The 16,895-nt window shown below is 38.7% G+C and overlaps 1 protein-coding gene across 1 annotated transcript in view; it reads right to left on the bottom strand.

Annotated features, from left to right (window-relative positions):
* mapkapk2a (MAPK activated protein kinase 2a) overlaps window positions 1-8,486 on the bottom strand; it is a 48,072-nt gene extending 39,586 nt beyond the window's left edge. Inside the window, exon 1 of the mRNA XM_079582213.1 lies at window positions 7,796-8,486. Within this exon, the coding sequence (XP_079438339.1) occupies window positions 7,796-8,047 (252 nt within the window). The 5' untranslated portion in view covers window positions 8,048-8,486. The remainder of the gene's footprint in view (window positions 1-7,795) is intronic.
* Window positions 8,487-16,895: the final 8,409 nt, after the last annotated feature.

The following is a 16,895-nucleotide window of genomic DNA, read 5'->3' as shown; positions in this document are numbered from 1 at the left end:
TTTTGTTGAATTTTTGTCACATTTTTGTTGATTTTTTGTCACTTTTTTGTTGAATTTTTGTCACTTTTTGTTGAATTTTTGTCACATTTTTGTCACATTTTGGTCACATTTTGGTAATTTTTTTGTTGAGTTTTTGTCACTTTTTTGTCACTTTTTTGTTGAATTTTTGTCACTTTTTGTTGAATTTTTGTCACTTTTTGTTGAATTTTTGTCACTTTTTGTTGAATTTTTGTCACATTTTTGTCACATTTTGGTCACATTTTTGTAATTTTTTTGTTGAGTTTTTGTCACATTTTTGTCACATTTTGGTCACATTTTTGTTATTTTTTGTTGATTTTTTTGTCACATTTTGTTGAATTTTTGCCACATTTTTGTTGAATTTTTGTCACATTTTTGTTGAATTTTTGTCACATTTTTGTTGAGTTTTTGTCACATTTTTGTTGAATTTTTGTCACTTTTTGTTGAATTTTTGTCACTTTTTGTTGAATTTTTGTCACATTTTGTTGAATTTTTGTCACATTTTTGTCACATTTTGGTCACATTTTGGTAATTTTTTTGTTGAGTTTTTGTCACATTTTTGTCACTTTTTTGTTGAATTTTTGTCACTTTTTGTTGAATTTTTGTCACTTTTTGTTGAATTTTTGTCACATTTTTGTCACATTTTGGTCACATTTTTGTTGAATTTTTTGTTGAGTTTTTGTCACATTTTTGTCACATTTTGGTCACATTTTGGTCACATTTTTGTTATTTTTTGTTGATTTTTTTGTCACATTTTGTTGAATTTTTGCCACATTTTTGTTGAATTTTTGTCACATTTTTGTTGAATTTTTGTCACATTTTTGTTGAATTTTTGTCACATTTTTGTTGAATTTTTGTCACATTTTTGTTGAATTTTTGTCACATTTTTGTAATTTTTTTGTTGAATTTTTGCCACATTTTTGTTGATTTTTTGTCACATTTTTGTTGATTTTTTGTCACATTTTTGTTGATTTTTTGTCACATTTTTGTTGAATTTGTGTCACATTTTTGTAATTTTTTTGTTGAATTTTTGCCACATTTTTGTTGATTTTTTGTCACATTTTTGTTGATTTTTTGTCACATTTTTGTTGAATTTGTCACATTTTTGTTGATTTTTTGCCACATTTTTGTTGAATTTTTGTCACATTTTTGTTGAATTTGTCACATTTTTGTTGAATTTTTGTCACATTTTTGTTGAATTTTTGTCACATTTTTGTAATTTTTTTGTTGAATTTTTGCCACATTTTTGTTGATTTTTTGTCACATTTTTGTTGATTTTTTGTCACATTTTTGTTGATTTTTTGTCACATTTTTGTTGAATTTGTGTCACATTTTTGTAATTTTTTTGTTGAATTTTTGCCACATTTTTGTTGATTTTTTGTCACATTTTTGTTGATTTTTTGTCACATTTTTGTTGAATTTGTCACATTTTTGTTGATTTTTTGCCACATTTTTGTTGAATTTTTGTCACATTTTTGTTGAATTTTTGTCACATTTTTGTTGAATTTTTGTCACATTTTTGTAATTTTTTTGTTGAATTTTTGCCACATTTTTGTTGATTTTTTGTCACATTTTTGTTGATTTTTTGTCACATTTTTGTTGAATTTTTGCCACATATTTGTTGAATTTTTGTCACATTTTTGTTGAATTTTTTTAAGGTTTGCGCATGTGCCTGGATAATTCAGTCGTCTTTATCCGTGACTCTGGCCAAGGCCGTCTCCAAGAAAGGAAACGACCAAGTTTGGTTCACAGCGCCGTTTTTCGTGCTACCCATGTACACCAAACATACACAAATCAATATTTGTGGAGAGTTTCAGGAAATTGCCCTGAGTGACGCACTGCTGTAGTGATTTCTTGGAAAGCTAATGTGCAACTCGGCAACACGTCATAAAATAAACTGTCTAAAGGATAAGTTTGGTCTATCTTTACTCTGACATCAAAAACGAAGATGCTCAAGGAAGAAAACTAGCTAAAAACAACCCAATTTCCTGTTGCTGTCTGCTCACTCTGTAGTTTAGAGCTCTACAAACATGTTCTGAATTGCAAGTCTCGTAAAAAGAAATGGAGAAATCCTCAATATTCAGGTCTCAACAAGTGAAAAAATAAAGTATTTAAGAGCAGACTGTTGTGAAAGCTAGTCGCAGACGTTCTGACAACGAAAGGAAACCGTAAACTGGAAAGGCAGAAATTACGGCTCAGATTTTTGGCCGTCGCATCAGAGCGATGCCAAAAAAGACGATTATTTCCAAGTACCTTTCCGGGAGCAGTTTGCAGCGGGATAAAGTCAAATAAAAGTGGAAAAAATGCAAAGCCCCAAAGTAATGGAAAATGTGAGAGAAGTCCATTAAAGTCTGGAAGAACTTTGGACCCCAGACAAAGGACCTAAAGCGAGGACAGATGACATAATCTTCATCTGCACGACGACGAAGCCTCTTTGCCGTTTATGTTTTATCGCTTTACTTTACAGCATTTCTGCTCTTTTTCCTGCCAAATAATTCACCGACGACGTTTGCAAACATCCCTGGAACGAAAAGTGACAGGGACTTGCTGTTCTTTGCATTGGAAAGGGGAGGGTTATCGCTTTCAAATGAGCCTGAAGCCGCGTGAACATTGTGCTGAATATTTGTGTCCAAACATGCTCCCTCTCTTTACAGAACTGCTATGTTCTTATGTTACACAATTGCTCATGCATTCTCAGCTATACTTATGTGCAGTGTGTAGTGAGTGACAGCGGAATCGGAGATGGGGCTGTGCAATTAATCGAAATTCGATTACGATTACAACAGTAAACGATTACAAAATTAGCATAATCGCAAAAAATCGTTTTTTTTTTTTTTTTCTTTTTTTTTTTTTCAATTTTTTTTTTCTTTTTTTCATTTTTGGATTTTTGTCACTTTTGATGGATTTTTGTCACTTTTTAGATTGGATTTTTGTCTTTTTTCTGCTGGATTTTTGTATTTTTTTTAATGGATTTTTGTATTTTTTTGCTGGATTTTTGGCTTTTTTTTTGATGGATTTTTGACACTTTTTTGATGGATTTTTGACACTTTTTTAAAGCTGGATTTTTGACACTTTTTTAATGGATTTTTGGCATTTTTTTTGATGGATTTTTGTATTTTTTTGATGGATTTTTGTCACTTTTTTTGATGGATTTTTTTAAAGGCAACAAATAATCGTTTGAATAATCGTGATTTCAATAATGACAAAAATAATCGTGATTATTATTTTTTCAATAATCGAGCAGCCCTAATCGGAGATACAGACTCCCGTAATAACATTTCAGGACTCTCACAGCAAGAGCGAACAATAATCCAGATCAAATGACAGCTGGCAGAGAAAGCAACTTCATTAGCTACACAAAGAAACCAATATTTGCAATTTCATGAAAATATGAATTGCTGAGATGAGTAGGGCAGTAATAAGGAAAAGTTAACTACACCAACAGTCCCACACATTTCAGAAGATGTTTGTAGAGGTCAACACTACAGGATTACATAAGCATTGTAAAGTAAAGATGGTCTGACAAACTGTTATGTTACACGCAGTAGTTTGACAGCAGCTGTAGCCTCATGGTCAAAGTCAGGCTAATGTGGATACGTCACTGGTCAGTGTTTGTGGACGTCTGACGTCCTTCATCAATCATTGACCTCTTCAGAAAACAGTTACTGCCGGTACTGTTCGTACCACGTCGCTTCTGCATCAGAGAACACAGAATCCCCGGTAACACCGCCACATGAGGGGAATTTGTCTGTAAAGCACTCAAACGAAAACATGAACTCCCACCTTCAGAAGAAACTGCTCTGCACGGAGCAAAGGGAAGCTCAGAATGAGGCTGTAATAATGGGCTTAAGCCTTTATCTGGGCTTTATCAGGATCACAGCGCGAAAAACTAAGATGACAGGCAAAATCGGGACTTAAAGCTGGAGAGCCGTGCTTATTTTTTAGTATTAAATGTCTTTGGTCGTCAGAGTAAATGGCCTGCTTTGTTACGCTGTCTGCTTTAGCTGTACACACCTAAAAAATGCATCATCGTGCTCCTTCCTCACAGTAAGAAGGTCCCGGGTTTGATCCCAGACCATGTGGGAACTTTCTGTGTGGAGTTTGCAGGTTCTCCCCGTGCCTGTGTAGGTTTCCTCTGGATACTCTGGTTTCACCTTCCACTACTGACATGTACAACAGTCAGGAAGAATGGAAGTGTTATTAACAGCACTGTCCACAATAAATAAATACAGTCAGGACATCAGGGCTGCAGCTAACGATTAATTTGATAAGCGATTTATCTACTGATTATTTTCACGATTTATCGCTTGGCTGTGAAAGGTGCATGGAAATTTGATTTTTTCAATTTTTTGACCACATAAAGCTAAAGCGGCGCCGCTTGAGGACATGTTGATGGAGTAAACTTAAAGTAAACATTTGTAGGAGGCTCTTTGTGCTAATTCTCCTTTCTGATTGGACGAGGCAAAGACAGATATTTATGAAATTTACAATGTACAAAACACTGCAGACCCTCACTTTAAAAACAAAGTAGGGTTTCATCCAAAATTCATAATTGTCATGTCATTTTTGCTCTATTTTAGTCTGTGTTCACTAGAAAACGATTAATCGATTACTGGAATAGTTGACAACTATGTCAGTAATCGATTAGTTGTCGATTAATCGATTAGTTGTTTCAGCCCTACAGGACATGCACAAGGGACTGTGCGAGCTAAACATGTGTTGGAGCTTTTGTAGCTAACAGTTTAACCAGCTTCCTCCATTCATGGTCTGAAGACGGGAAATACGAGGTAACCTAACTTCACAACCTGACTCTAAAGAGCCTTGAAACGGAACTTAAAAGGGACAAAATAGTTTTTTTGTCACTGGGACTGGGATTAGGGAACTCGGAAACGAAAACATTATCTTAGTTATAGTCGTACTGAAAAACAAGTAACCTAAATGTTTGGACTGTTGAGCGGCGCAACAGAATATAAGCCTCACCAACCAAATTTAAAGAAGAAAAATATTTTTGTACATATAGGCAGCACGGGTCTATAAGCCACAGATGTCAGATACAGGACACTGGTGGCCTACAGGTACATTTTAAAGTTTTTCATTTGATTCGATTATTCTTTAAACCCACGTGTGTTCAGTCAGACACCAGTACTACCAGCACGGCGGCTCTTCCCAGGAGGGTGGCCCAGTTGAATCGTCCATGTTGAATTGTTCAAGGGCGACTTTTGATGACCTTAACCAAAGCTTCGCTTTGTCCCTCCATGATATTTCAGCGATAAGAGAATTACTCGCAGTAATTTTGGTGTGCAGGCAGCAAACATTGCGGGCAGAAGACAGCGAGAGGGTTTGCCACCTGTACGAGTTATATGTTGGGGCGGTTATTGCATCTTTCTCACGTCTGACTTTCTTTCATCCGAGTGTTTTTGGACCCAGGTTCCTTGTTATTGATAATATCCATCGCTGTAAAAAAACACAATGTTCAAAGCAAAGTGAAAAAAGTAATGGCTTATAGTCCGGACATCACAGCGCTAAGAAACAAAGGGAACAAATCACAAAATAATAAAGGCCTAATGTCCCCAAGACAAATACCACCATTTAAATGTTGTGTAGAAGGAGAAGTGTGAAATACTGGTTAAATGTATTAATAGATGCTGGTGTATGCTTCTTCCCTCTTTCGGTTACCCGTTGCACAGTTCCTGGTTACTCTATTGATTTTTCTTAGATAAGCTGCACAAAACAAACACGGGCTCATTCATAAACATCAGATTTCAAACCACTATTCAAATGTGGACTGCAAATCTAAAGCACAGATTGTCGGCGCAAGTGACGCGGCTCAAAATGTGCCCTGGCGAGAAATAACAAGTCTTTCAAATACGATGAAGGGATGAGACAGAAAGTAGGATGATAATTCTTAATCTCAGCGGGACTATCCTGGTTGAATAAAGGTAACTAGCTGAGATTATATGAATTTTTACCTGATTGTGCCGTCCCGTTTGTGTATTTGGTGCTCAGGGGCTTAGACATTTCAACAGCTCCAAGCGGAAAATAGTTGTCAACTATTCCAGTAATCGATTCATCGTTTTCTAGTAAACACAGACTAAAATATGAGCAAAAAAGACATGACAATTATGTATTTTGGATGAAAACCTACTTTGTTTTTTAAAGTTAGGGTCTGCAGTGTTTTGTACATCGTAAATGTCATAAATATCTGTCTTTGTCTCGTCCAATCAAAGCAGAATTAGCACAAAGAGCCTCCTACAGACGTTTACTTTAAGTTTACTCCATCCACGTGTCCTCAAGCGGTGCCACTTTAGCTTTATGTGATAAAATGAAAAAAAAAAAAATACAATTTCCATGCACCTTTCACAGCGATTAATCGATTAGTCGTAAAAATAATCGGTCGATTAATCGATTACCAAAAAAATCGTTAGTTGCAGCCCTATTTCATATCAGAACAAGGTGTTTTATGCCTAAAAATGCCCCAAATTTCCCATCTTTTCGGCGACGAAATCTGAATAATGGATAGAGCTACATTCAAATTTATGGTTTCATTTTATTGATGAATGAGTTACCAAGACTTTTTCAGAGGGGATTTTGGATTTCTTGTTTAGTTTTAAAATAAGCCATTTTATAGTGGAAACATTTGTTAAAAAAAAGAATTTTCGCCTTATTTTTTAACATTCAAAACTCAATAAATGGGGCTTAGGGATTAAACAATAAAAAATCCCTCTGAAAAAATCTTCCAAACATTGTTCAGTCCAAGGCTGGAAAATGTGAAGTCTTTAGGTCCGACTGACGTGGACATAGTGTCGCCACAATGACAGAAAAATGTGTTTTGAGAAAAAGGCCCTTGAAATTGCATTCTCCCATATAAGTCTATGGGAGAACATTGAATCAGCGCAATATTTAAACATGTTATTGTGAGGATTAGGTATATTTTCTGTTTCCGGGTGAAAGCTTGTATGTTCAGAGACCAATCTGGCCCAAAACCTGAAAACTGAAAAAAAAATTGAGTTTTGCCTGTAGTGTAATTCAGGATTTCTCAAGACCTAAAACAGAGATTTCCTTTCTCTGCATTCACTTTGAGGAGGTAGAAACAGCAATGCCATTAGTCACTGTTCATGCGGTTGAACGTTTTTTTTTTAACGAAAACACGGGACAGCTTTGGGGACAAACAAGCGACCAGTTTGGAAAGACTGCAAGAAAAATAAGCAGCGCTTCATTGCAACAGGAAGGAGAAGTTGCTGCCACAGACTGGAGCCTTGACTTCCTCATTGAGCCCCCATGTCACTTCATTCATAATTTTCACATGACACAAACTGGCCCACTGCCAGCTGTTTCAAAAGTCCCGGATGAAACTCAGGGTGAACTGCAAGTAAATCCAAGTCTATGTCCAACAACAATATTCCAAAACGCCATCTTAATCAACATTGTGCGTCACTATTACAGGCTACGTAAATGAAAGAAAATACACAACAATCTCGTCAGACAAAACACAATTATTAGGTAAAGACAAAAAACTACAACCGTACGACAAATCACACGTGTTGTTGTCCCTCACTATGTGTCATTAATTGGACTTCCTCCCAAACAAAAAGGTGTAGCTCAACTTCACAGCCTCGCTAACGCCACCGATGTTGACATACGTGACCTGGGGCGATCATTTCAACTTTGTCACATCATTTTACAGCGGTTTTTTTTTAGCCGTAACTTTGAACTAATAATTCCCCTGTACGTACTTTCGCGATCCAAAAAAAACCCCCACACACAAGAGCAAACTCACCTTTAGCGCGTACTTGTCCCCCGTCTTTTTCTGAAAGATTTCGAGTACTTTGCCGTTGATTCCGAGCCCCAGGACTTGGCTGGTCACCTTGTAGTCGTCTGTGATGGCGTTTTTCTTTATCTGTAGATTGGGTCTGGCGTGGAAAGCCATGAAGGGGGCCGAGGGGTTCTGCTGCTGCTGTCCGCCCCCCTGGTTCGGCTGCCCGGTTTGGTTCGGGAAGAGAGGCTGCTGGTTCGGCGCGTTGGACAACATGCTACAAATATAACGTACACTTCCTCTTAAGGAACTCTTTCTGGACAAACAGACCCGCCCGAACAGTAAAGACCCCGCGGGGAGACAGCGCACACGGCGTTACAGCGCAACAAAGTCACTTGATTTAGCGTCACAATGCTAAGTTAGCTCCGCGTTAGCATGTTAGCTTGATCCTATTCTTGACCTGTGATTTTGCGGGGCTAATCACTCGAGCTAACCGTTAGCATCTCCATCTCCGCCGCCGGTTCCTCAAAAAAACACGTAGATAACTTTCTCAAATACAATCCCATTCGCTCGGAGGGTCCGCGGGTAAAAAAGTAGACGAGTAAAAGCACGAAGGGGAAGCGAAACGAGGTGATAAAATTGGCGAAAGTAGAGGTTAAAAAAGTGGTTTAGTCGTAGCACGCCAGACACAGTGGACTTTCGTAGAGACGCCCCAGGCGGCAGCATAGCAGGAGCAGGTTTTACAGCTGACGTCATGGCTGGGGTTTTTGACTTAAAGGAGCAGACTCGACACGATTTCAGGTGATTTCTGCTGGTTATTTTGAAGATGAAACCAAAAGGTCAGCGGAAATATTTAGCTATAATGGTCCACATTTTGGAAACAATTTAATTCACAGAGAGAGAGAGGTTCTGACAACGAAAGGCCACGAAAAAGATTTTTGGCCGTCGCATAGATACAGACGGCATCTCTGGAATCGCCCATATATGGTCATTTTGAAAACAGTTAAGGGGGAAATTTTTTTTGAAAAAATGAAAATTTTCTCTAATTATTAAAAAACTACTGTAACAAACGCTGAAATATGAATATAGTTCCTACTAAATAATGATACAAAGACATGGGGAGGAGCAAAGTGGTTCAACAGCCCATAAATACATAAATAACTGAGAATGCTAACTTGATGCTACATGTTAGCATCGGGCTAATGCTAACGGTTAGCTAGTGTTAGCTACAACTGCCGTTTTTTCACTTCTACTGAACAATCTGCTGTGAGAAAATATCCATTTGGGCCCGATTTACACTTGACTTTATTTACATGTGATAAATAAGTTCATATTTCACCAGAAAATGGCTAAAAGGAGGGAAAATTGTGTTTCTCTAAAGATTCTATTTTCCCCCTCGGCGAAGCCACGCCCCCTTCTATGACGAGATGCCGTCTGTATCTATCAGAGCAATCCCCAAAAGGCGATTATGTCAGGATGGTATGTATTGCTACGTAAAAATATCACAATAATGTTATTGCAATCAGTCAGGGAATTAGAGGCCGCTGCTGGAGGTTGCCATATTTATTGTGGTTATTGATAGGCCTACAACTCTGCCAGTATAGAGTTCGGGAAAGTCTACAGTTACCATGGAGATCGGCCATCTTTGCAGCTGTTGGCATACATTTCCATTGACTAACATTAGCTAAAAACAGTTTATAAAGTGGAGAAAATAGCCGTGGAACAGCTCTGTTAGCTGCTGAGTTACTGCTGGTAAACACATCTAACTCACTGTGGTGTCCAAGTGTTTTAATGTGAACAATAACTCCAGTATTTTAACTTCTAAAATCTCCATTAGTTTACAATTGCTGCTAATCCCATAATGCTTAGCGGTATGACGTCACATTCCCGAACTCTATAAACTAGTCGGCTGAATATGCCCAGATGTGATCAGAGCCGTGGGAAGATATTTTAGTTAGGGGGTGCTAAGGGAAAAAAATTACCCCCAAAATACTTTTTCTGTGCATAAATCCTATTTATTTAGTCATCTAATTTTTGTCAAATTTTCGTGACTTTTTTTGGTCACTTTTTCGTCAAATTATTCGCATTTTTTTGTCAAATTTTTGTCTATTTTTGTCATTTTTTGTAATTTTTTTTGTCACTTTTTCGTCAAATTATTCGCATTTTTTTGTCAAATTCTTATCACTTTTTCGTCCATTTTTCCCCCTCAATTTTTCGTAAAATTTTTCTCACTTTTTTGTCAAATTTTTGTCCATTTTCGCCATTTTTTCCTCCATTTTTCGTCCATGTTTTCTCACTTTTGTCACATTTCCCTCCTTGTTTTCGTCTCAGTTTTGTCGCTATTTTCACACCTTTTTTCCAGAAGCTTTTGGACTGGGGGTAAAGCTGGAGAAAATGTGCTCGGTTCAGGTGGGAGTTAAGGGGTTAATATTGCCTGCAGTTCACAAACTATCCACCAGGGGGGGTGCTGTGGCGCCCTCAGCACCCTGGGTTCCCACGGCCTTGGATGTGATGATTGCTTTTAACTGATTTTCAAGAATGTTATGCAGGCTACCTTTGCCTTGCGCAATAAATACAATAATTCAATATCCATCCATCCATCCGTCCATCCATACAAAACTATTGCTGTGACTATTGGGTAATTTTTTTTGCAATTAAAACTTGCTATTTGTGCGTAATTGACCTTTTTGTGACCCAGAGGCAGTATGGATGGTCAGCATGGCACCCTTACTGTCCATCACGGTGGCCTCTACGACTCTCCAGGATTAATTGTTTTGTTTTTCGTGGTGAGAGGGTTCCGTCAGGAGTGAAAACCTACCTGTGATGGAACGTTAAGGCACCACGCTAACCACTGCCGGGTCACTGAAAGGTCAGACACGCACACACAAAAAGTTCCACAATGCAACTTTAAACAAAAAGAGGGAAATGTTTTATTTGGTGTCAGACTGCTCTAGATTTTAGAATAACTTTTGGATACTCAGCTTGTGCTTTCTTATTGAGGGAAAAGTGTTCATCATAATTAAAAATCCAAAATGTATTATTACTTTGTGCATCAGAAGTAGGGCTCGATACTAAAATTACTGGGATTCTTCATTGTGTTTATTAGGCCCGAGCGGCCTGGCAGGGCTCGGGCCTATTGTAATTGTACGGCAGTGCGCGGAGCGCACTGATGAAAGACGTGCGCGTAGCGCACGTCCCGAAAAGAGCGCGCAGCGCTCAAGAAACAGAGCGCGGAGCGCTCCCCATGCAATAGACAGTAATGGGGGGACTCCCGGCACCACGCCCTGTCCGGTGAAATAGGCGTGTGCCGCGAAAGCGGCACATTTGTAACTGCTCGTGTGAAAAAAGGTGAAAAATCCAGTGAAGGCGCAACATTGACAAGAAAGTAGTCGATGACGAGCGCAACGCGCTCGTCATCGACCATGGCCACTCCCCAATGCCCAAAACACTACTAGAGTGACTCAGGGCATTAAGGCCTATCCAATGATATAGGTGTTTGCCGCGAAAGCGGCATATTTGTTGTTGCTCGCATAAAAATATGAAAAAAAAACGCATTAAGAAATATTGACAAAGAAGTGGTAAAATACGAGCGCAACGCGCTCGTATTTGACAATGAACCTCACGGGTGGGTTACTGGACGTGAGACCTTTCCGACGATATAAATATGGGCCGCCGCAGGCGGCGCTATATTGTTATTGTAAGGGTTTTTTCTTATTATTATTTTTCTTCTCCCCCGCTAAGTCCACTTTCCCACTGACGAAAAGTCCTGATTTTTTGCCCAAAATTCAAGCACGTGTAAAAAACATTTTTCACATTTAGAAAATAGAAAAAATCAAAAAGATGGCGCGTCAGCGCCCCCCAGAAAATCAAGTTTACATTGCGCCCTAACCCGAAAGACCCGAAAACCCCGAAAATTTTAGTTCGTCGTAGACGAAAAAAATTTGGCACAGTGATTGGTCACGTGAAGCCAAAAAAAAAAAGATATTACGCGGTTGCTAGGCAACCAACTATACGGCGGCCATATTGGCCAGAAGAGCGACCTGGCGCCAAAGGCGCCATTTCGTGCCCTCGCATTTGAACGAACTCGTCCTAGGGCGTTGAACGCAGCGACTCCCCGGTCGCTCCAGATCATCTACACATGTGGGGCATTAAAAGTTATTAAAAACTTTCTAATAGGATTTCCGGTTTTGTCATGGCAACGCCATGAATTTGGCGTTCGTTTTCGGCGTTCGCCGTCGCCTTCAAAGAGTCATAACTCGCACATACTTTGGCCGATTTTACTGTAACTTGAATCGTTGGTCGAGTCCTCGGCCCCGGATGTTTTGATATGGGAATTTTGAAAATGGGCGCAATAGCGCCCCCTGCAGAGCACCGAATAAAAAGGAATGGGGAAAAAAAGTAAACTTTGTCGTAGACAAAAAAAATTTGGCACACACATCCGTCACGTGACCCCGATCAAAAAGTAAATTATGGCCACGCCCATTTTCCCACCGTGTTGCCATGGCAACGACCCGAAATAAAGTTTGGCGCAGCCAAACCAAAATTGGTACACACCTTCGTCGTGACCGTCCGAACAAAAAAGTACATTACGTGGTTGCTAGGCAACCCACACAAAGTCGGCCATTTTGGGAAATATCGCGTGATCTGGCGCCGAAGGCGCATTTCTTGCCTTTGCTCTTTTATAAACTCGACCGAGGGTGGCAGGGACGGCATAACCACGTACGGCGCGGCAGCGCCCCCCGGTTGTTGCGGTGGCGTGCGACGGCGTGCGCCAACCGGCCAACGCTGCTCGCGAGGGCCTCTAAATGCCGCTTGCGGCTTTAATTTGTTTTGTATTTGTAATTAATTGTACTTTAAATATCTGCTTTATCACGTGAAGCACTTTAAATAATTATGATTTGTGCTCTCCAAACAACAAACAAATGTCTATGACTCACAGAGCTGATAAATATTCATGCTTTTCTGTTCGCAAAGGACTTGTTATTGTATAAATAAGTAATTTTAAAATTATAGGTGGAAGGAAAAGCAAGCAGACGGTTTTGACAGACAGTCTTGGCTTTCAGGTAGGCCTATATGTGAAATGGTTCAAAGTGCGATACTTTTACTACATTGTAATCTTCATTTTGTGTGAGACAGAGGGTTCCATGGTTAAACCCTATGCACCATCTGCCTTAATTATACACATTACTTGGTGAGCATTACTGTAAACTTTCAGCAGTTATGAACAGGAAGATGCAATCACTTTACGTCAGTTGTGTATTGTCCCTTTAAGAGGTTCACCATTCCCATGTTTTGATAGCAGAGGAGCGCAGGGGTAAAAATAGCAGCAGTAATCTTTGACAGAGGTTGTCTCAAGAGCGCAGCTTGACTTTCCTGATGTCACATATCTGTTCAGGGCTCAGCCAATACCAACAACGTTAAAGATGTTTTGGGGTTTGTTTGTTTGTTTGTTTTTTTATTTGATGGTGCATTGCCCTGTGTTGAGAACCTCTCAGCCATAGTCCAACAAGTCTCTGCCAAGGTCACTCCACTTGTTTGACCTTGTATGCAATCACCTTTTTGTTGTAGCTGTAGTGGTTGTAGTACCCAAAAAACAGACTAAATCAAAAGAGGCCTAAAATTAAAGTAAATTGTATTCAAAGTGGGTGTGAACCATTTACACCAGAGCAAGCCTCAACTTTGCAAGAGTGAAGCAAAAACACTATGGTATGTTGAATATTAATATTAAACATGAGAACTATAGAAGTACAAAGAGACCAGACTAAATGTACAACAGTTTAGATCATCAAGAGCCACTCCAGTATTTAAATCTTTAACCACAAAACTGTTCTAGACCAGTACTTTTATTTTGCAAGCACACTCTGGCACCCAAAACATTGTTGTTATTTTTTTTAACTTCCTAAATAGGCTATATGCACAGTTTCCCCGCGTGACGTCTTCCTGGACAGTCAGCCAGACGCTGGACTTCCTGTCAGCGGTCGTTTACTTTCACAATTAGCAGGTTTCCAGACAAATAAAGAGATAGCTCAGGATCTGGTTAAGGACAACGAGTTACTGATGGACATTCACAGCAACATATTACAAACATCATGTTCGCTGTGAATCCAACCCCAAAGGAAACGCCAGCTGTTATCTTAGAGCTAAAGGCTAGTGTTGAAAAATGATAATATAACATGTAAACAAGTCAATATTATTTAAACTACTAACAGGGCGATTCTTTTTTGCGCAGGCTCGTTCTAAACTTTGCGCTAGTTTTATTTCTTGTTTTGTGTTAGCCGCGTTAGCTTCAAGACAAAAACCTCCACCGTTATGAACACGGAGTTTCCTCCAGTGAAGTTGTTACGTCTCATGTAATATTTTTTAACCTGCTCCGTCACATCTTAACTTTTACTCGCTGTCCTTTACCAAATCTTAAGCTATTGCTTCATTTCTGTGGGACCTGCTCACTTTTAATGGGAAGAGATAACGGACAGGAAGGACAGCGCCTGGCTGACTGTCCAGGCGGAAAACACGTGGGGTCACTGTGCATGTAGCCCATTATTTTAACCTTTATAGTCAACTCCATCATAGGCGAGGAACCACAAAAACGTTGATCAATATCAACAAAAGGCAGTGGGAAGGGGGCGAGTTCAGCTTCCTTTCAGCCTGTTGAATGACGGTGATTGATACTTCCTTCTCCATTACGGCAGGAGAGATCTTTTCAACTTACTGAAACCCTACTCAATTCATATTTTCTGTTTTAAATAGCCTGTGTACACATAAGTACATTTTTTGTTATTTGGACTGTTATAGTATGAAGATGTCTTAAAATATTGCGTTCTATTATGATAAAACTAAATTGGCTACGTCAGAAACCTGATCGCATCAACTAATATAATATTACATTATACATTTTGTTTACAAATTTGTTTATTCATGTTGTTGTTGATGATTTAGCTGATACCATTTGTGGGTTACTTCTTGCAGTGTCATTTACAGGTAGTGGGATCGTCAGGGGCGGACTGGCCATATGTCCGTTCTGGAAGAGCACAGAAGGGCCACTGGCTCGAGGGCCACCAGTCCCGCCTCAACCGCGCTTTACTCAAATCTAAAAGCTGAAAAGAAAAGCATCAAAATAGCGAGAAAAAGAGGATGAAAACATGAGAAAAACACAGACAAAAAAACACAACAAAAAATGATGGACAAATAATTAAAAATTCAACAAAGATGTGACAAAAATGGGCCAAAAACTCAACCAAAGAGTGACAAAAATTCAACCAAAGAGTGACAAAAACTCAAAAAAATGTGACAAAAACTCAACCAAAGAGTGACAAAAACTCAACCAAAGAGTGACAAAAACTCAACCAAAGAGTGACAAAAACTCAAAAAAATGTGACAAAAACTCAACCAAAGAGTGACAAAAACTCAACCAAAGAGTGACAAAAACTCAAAAAAATGTGACAAAAACTCAACCAAAGAGTGACAAAAACTCAACCAAAGAGTGACAAAAACTCAACCAAAGAGTGACAAAAACTCAACCAAAGAGTGACAAAAACTCAACAAAAATGTGACAAAAATGTGACAAAAACTCAACAAAAATGTGACAAAAATGCTACAAAAATGTCACAAAAACTCAAAAAAATGCAACAAAAATGCGACAAAAATGTGACAAAAACTCAAAAAAATGCAACAAAAATGTCACAAAAACTCAACAAAAATGTGACAAAAATGTGACAAAAACTCAACCAAAATATGACAAAAATTCCACAAAAATGTAACAAAAACTCAACAAAAATGTGACAAAAATGCAACAAAAATGTGACAAAAATTCCACAAAAATGTGACAAAAACTCAAAAAAATGTGACAAAAATGCAACAAAAACTCAACAAAAATGTGACAAAAAAGAAAAAAAAAGAAAAGAAAAAAAAACAACATACAAATGGTGACACAACACAGCAACAGCGCGATGAAAAAGGTCAGTTTTGTGGGTCTTAGCTTTCAAATGAGGTGTTACACAGCCAAAAGAGGACAGAATGCACTTGGTTTAGGCGGGTGGTAAGAGGTTAAAATATGTATTTGTGGAAGTGTCACAATTACGCTAATTTGGGCCAGGCTGGTCAGAGTCCAGGGCTGTGTTTCAGTCCCAGTCCGCCCCTGGGGATCGTTCAACTTCATACACGCTCAATAGACAATTGGACATTACATATGTTGGCCACTAGAGGTCAGCGCAGCCCATGTATTATTTATCTGACATGACCCCGGTGTAAAAACATGTCCTCTCATGTCTTCAGCTGACACATGTTTTTTCTTTTTTTCTTTTACAGTTTTGTGCTGGTTTCACAGCCTCAGGAAACACAGTCAGTCGCTGTCACCCTGAAACAGCCAGACGGTATGACAAAACTGTACAGTCTACAGCACATGAAGACGATAAGTCATAAAAAAAACACATCAATTCATTTCACATGTCCCAGTATAAATGACTTATGATTATGACAGGCGTCTTAATTACTACTTGGACTTCTGTTATTTCTAAAAGCTACAACTGCTAGTCTACTTTGATACTGATAGTTTTAAGTGAGACGTACCGCTCAACTATCATGATAACCAATATCATAGTATCACATCTCTACCACTACAACTACTACTGCTATGCCATACTCAGAAGTAGAGTTTTTGAAGGTCTGTACATGAGTAGTATTTTTAACTTTTGCTTCAGTATATTTGTTGAAAGATAAATATAATACCTTCTACTCCACTACATTATATACAGTATAGGCTCCAAATGAAAAAGTAAATATAACCATGTTTTTGTTTGTTTTAAAAGCCTAACAATACACACCCACAACAGTAGGAGGCGCTGCGCAGATGTACTGTCAAATGTCACTGACTCACAACAAGTAAGAAAGTTTGTCCCCGTGGTGTTGGATACACTGTGGATAAAAAATAAATGAAAAATAATGATCTGAAGAAGGCAATGCCAAAACTTAATCTTTGATTCATTAATATACTGTGGACATCGGCTACATGAGTGTGCGATGCTGCTTTTTGTTGTTGTTGAAGATTTTCCTCAACATCTGCATCTCTATTACAACTTTTGGTGCGCGTTACTCCTCTTTTCTCACGCCATGGGGATTGTGGCCCAGT

The sequence above is a fragment of the Gobius niger genome, assembly GCF_951799975.1.
Source record: "Gobius niger genome assembly, chromosome: 24".
Lineage (NCBI taxonomy): Eukaryota > Metazoa > Chordata > Actinopteri > Gobiiformes > Gobiidae > Gobius > Gobius niger.
Note: the sequence above shows the minus strand (reverse complement) of the source record. Positions and strands in the feature narration are given on the sequence as shown.